At 46.1% G+C, this 3906-nt stretch overlaps 1 protein-coding gene across 1 annotated transcript; it reads right to left on the minus strand.

The window, feature by feature from the left end:
- Positions 1-1678: 1678 nt before the first annotated feature.
- LOC127923053 (uncharacterized) lies at positions 1679-2990 on the minus strand (the record flags this gene model as incomplete). Its single annotated transcript, XM_052506985.1, has 2 exons — positions 1679-1888; positions 2013-2990. Coding segments are annotated over 2 exons (1188 nt in total), but the record flags the coding sequence as incomplete, so codon positions are not given.
- Between the last annotated feature and the right edge of the window lie 916 nt (positions 2991-3906).

Consider the following 3906-nt stretch of genomic DNA (forward strand, 5'->3'; position numbering starts at 1 on the left):
GCATAGAGTTGTAATCTACATAGTAACATTAGACAAGCTCAGTGCATAGAGTTGTAATCTACATAGAGACAGGAACACTTAGACAACATTAGAGAAACAAGCTCAGTGCATAGAGTTGTATCTAATCTACATAGTAACATTAGACAAGCTCAGTGCATAGAGTTGTAATCTACATAGTAACATTAGACAAGCTCAGTGTATAGAGTTGTAATCTACATAGTAACATTAGACAAGCTCAGTGCATAGAGTTGTAATCTACATAGTAACATTAGACAAGCTCAGTGTATAGAGTTGTAATCTACATAGTAACATTAGACAAGCTCAGTGCATAGAGTTGTAATCTACATAGTAACATTAGACAAGCTCAGTGTATAGAGTTGTAATCTACATAGTAACATTAGACAAGCTCAGTGTATAGAGTTGTAATCTACATAGTAACATTAGACAAGCTCAGTGCATAGAGTTGTAATCTACATAGTAACATTAGACAAGCTCAGTGTATAGAGTTGTAATCTACATAGTAACATTAGACAAGCTCAGTGCATAGAGTTGTAATCTACATAGTAACATTAGACAAGCTCAGTGTATAGAGTTGTAATCTACATAGTAACATTAGACAAGCTCAGTGCATAGAGTTGTAATCTACATAGTAACATTAGACAAGATCAGTGCATAGAGTTGTAATCTACATAGTAACATTAGACACGCTCAGTGCATAGAGTTGATTGGATTTAAACACAGATTACGTTTTGGTCGACTAATTTTTATTTTAGTCGGGGACAGCCTTAGTGTGTGTGTGTGTGTGTGTGTGTGTGTGTGTGTGTGTGTGTGTGTGTGTGTGTGTGTGTGTGTGTGTGTGTGTGTGTGTGTGTGTGTGTGTGTGTGTGTGTGGTGGTGTGGGGGCTAATTCTAGAAGTGTCAATATACTTATCTCCCAAAGGACATCATGGGCCCCCTCCACGTATATTGGGTGTATTTGAGGTGCATTGTGGGGGAAATTCCATGATTATTTTTTAGAGGAAAGGAGAGGAGACAGGAAGCACTTGAACACACAACAAAACAACGAGGAGAGAAAGAGAGGAAGTCTCTCTGTCTGGAGGGACCCGTTGTATCTCCTGACGTTACCTAATGAATATTTCAGAAGTCTAGGCAGGTCAACCAGAGTCTTTGTGCAGGTATAGTCGCTTGTTCCTAATGATTTGTGGGTAACAGATACCATTATTTGAATGACTTGCCCTTAAGTTAGCCAGTCCACTAACCACTAATTTTCGAAGCCTTTGGTGTGTGTGTGTGTGTGTGTGTGTGTGTGTGTGTGTGTGTGTGTGTGTGTGTGTGTGTGTGTGTGTGTGTGTGTGTGTGTGTGTGTGTGTGTGTGTGTGTGTGTGTGTGTGTGATGGTCATATCACAGATTTATTTACATATTTGATGTATCATTTTTGGACCCTTGTTATTTAAACATGATTTGATAAAAAAAAATATTGAATTTGGTCTTTTACTACAATAGACCATAGACACATAATCAATAAAACATTCAGAAATGTCTGAAACAAATCAATCACCAGGAATGTCTGTTCTAGATCTTTCCATTAGTTTGTAACCCAAACGGTTTCAGACTATACAGATGTTTTTCGTGAGAAGACGATTTTTTGTTTTGTCTCCTGGTTTGACCAATAGCGCTTTAGTTGTGCCACTTCCCCTCGACAGGCAGACGATAGTTGTGCCCCTTCCCCTCGACAGGCAGACGATAGTTGTGCCCCTTCCCCTCGACAGGCAGACGATAGTTGTGCCCCTTCCCCTCGACAGGCAGACGATAGTTGTGCCTCTTCCCCTCGACAGGCAGACGATAGTTGTGCCACTTCCCCTCGACAGGCAGACGATAGTTGTGCCACTTCCCTCGACAGGCAGACGATAGTTGTGCCTCTTCCCTCGACAGGCAGACGATAGTTGTGCCTCCCCTCGACAGGCAGACGATAGTTGTGCCTCTTCCCTCGACAGGGAGACGATAGTTGTACCTCTTCCCCTCGACAGGCGGACAATAGTTGTGCCTCTTCCCCTCGACAGGCAGACGATAGTTGTGCCTCTTCCCTCGACAGGCGGACGATAGTTGTGCCCCTTCCCCTCGACAGGCAGACGATAGTTGTGCCTCTTCCCTCGACAGGCAGACGATAGTTGTGCCTCTTCCCCTCGACAGGCAGACGATAGTTGTGCCTCTTCCCCTCGACAGGCAGACGATAGTTGTGCCTCTTCCCCTCGACAGGCAGACGATAGTTGTGCCTCTTCCCCTCGACAGGCAGACGATAGTTGTGCCTCTTCCCCTCGACAGGCAGACAATAGTTGTGCCTCTTCCCCTCGACAGGCAGACGATAGTTGTGCCTCCCCTCGACAGGCTGACGATAGTTGTGCCTCTTCCCCTCGACAGGCAGACGATAGTTGTGCCTCTTCCCCTCGACAGGCAGACGATAGTTGTGCCTCCCCTCGACAGGCGGACGATAGTTGTGCCTCTTCCCCTCGACAGGCAGACGATAGTTGTGCCCCTTCCCCTCGACAGGGAGACGATAGTTGTGCCTCTTCCCCTCGACAGGCAGACGATAGTTGTGCCTCTTCCCCTCGACAGGCAGACGATAGTTGTGCCCCTTCCCCTCGACAGGCAGACGATAGTTGTGCCTCTTCCCCTCGACAGGGGGACGATAGTTGTGCCTCTTCCCCTCGACAGGCGGACAATAGTTGTGCCTCTTCCCCTCGACAGGCAGACGATAGTTGTGCCTCTTCCCCTCGACAGGCGGACGATAGTTGTGCCTCTTCCCCTCGACAGGCGGACGATAGTTGTGCCTCTTCCCCTCGACAGGCGGACGATAGTTGTGCCTCTTCCCCTCGACAGGCGGACGATAGTTGTGCCCCTTCCCCTCGACAGGCGGACGATAGATGTGCCTCTTCCCCTCGACAGGCGGACGATAGATGTGCCTCTTCCCCCGACAGGCGGACGAGGTGGACTGAGACACACACGGCACCATAAGCAATAAGAACTGATATCTCTGACTTAAATTGACATATTTTTTTAATATTTTTTTTTAGATGTTGGGATGTTAATTATTATGTTAATTAGATCGACGCTACGGCAACAAATCAAAGTAACAGACGAGCTTAAGAAAATCTATTGCCTCTGCGTTCTAAAACGGCCCCCTATTCCCTATAAACAACACTGCATTGTAGTGCACTACAGATGGAATGTGGCGGCGTTTGGGACACAACTACGCTCTGTATTAAGACGTCTCTAAGGCATTCTGGGAATTAAGGGAATTATTATTCAATTCATTTAGTGAGGTGTGTGTGTGTCTGTGTGTGTGTATGTGTGTGTGTGTGTGTCTGTGTGTGTGTGTGTGTGTGTCTGTGTGTGTGTGTGTGTGTGTCTGTGTGTGTGTGTGTGTCTGTGTGTGTGTATGTGTGTGTGTGTGTGTATGTGTATGTGTATGTGTATGTGTGTGTTTGTGTGTGCGTGCGTGCGTGTGTGTGTGTGTGTGTGTGTGTGTGTGTGTCTGTGTGTGTGTGTGTATGTGTATGTGTATGTGTATGTGTGTGTGTGTGTCTGTGTGTGTGTGTGTATGTGTATGTGTATGTGTATGTGTATGTGTATGTGTATGTGTATGTGTATGTGTATGTGTATGTGTGTATTTTTGCCATTGCGTATTGCACTCAACGAGTCGCTGTGCTATTTTCCCAACCAGTTGATCCCCCAGAAGACAGTGTGTTGAACTGCCGTGTTATTCAGCCCGTCTCTCTGCTGACCGTTGCAGCGTTTCTACATGTTGCTACTCAGACCCCTCCCCTGGTAGGCAAACTTTACACAGGGACAACAACTCTGATCTTTTCACACGAAATGGTCGGTGTAAACTCTGTTCTGCTCTAACT

This window comes from Oncorhynchus keta, unplaced genomic scaffold (genome assembly GCF_023373465.1).
Source record: "Oncorhynchus keta strain PuntledgeMale-10-30-2019 unplaced genomic scaffold, Oket_V2 Un_contig_28072_pilon_pilon, whole genome shotgun sequence".
In the NCBI taxonomy this organism is placed as follows: domain Eukaryota; kingdom Metazoa; phylum Chordata; class Actinopteri; order Salmoniformes; family Salmonidae; genus Oncorhynchus; species Oncorhynchus keta.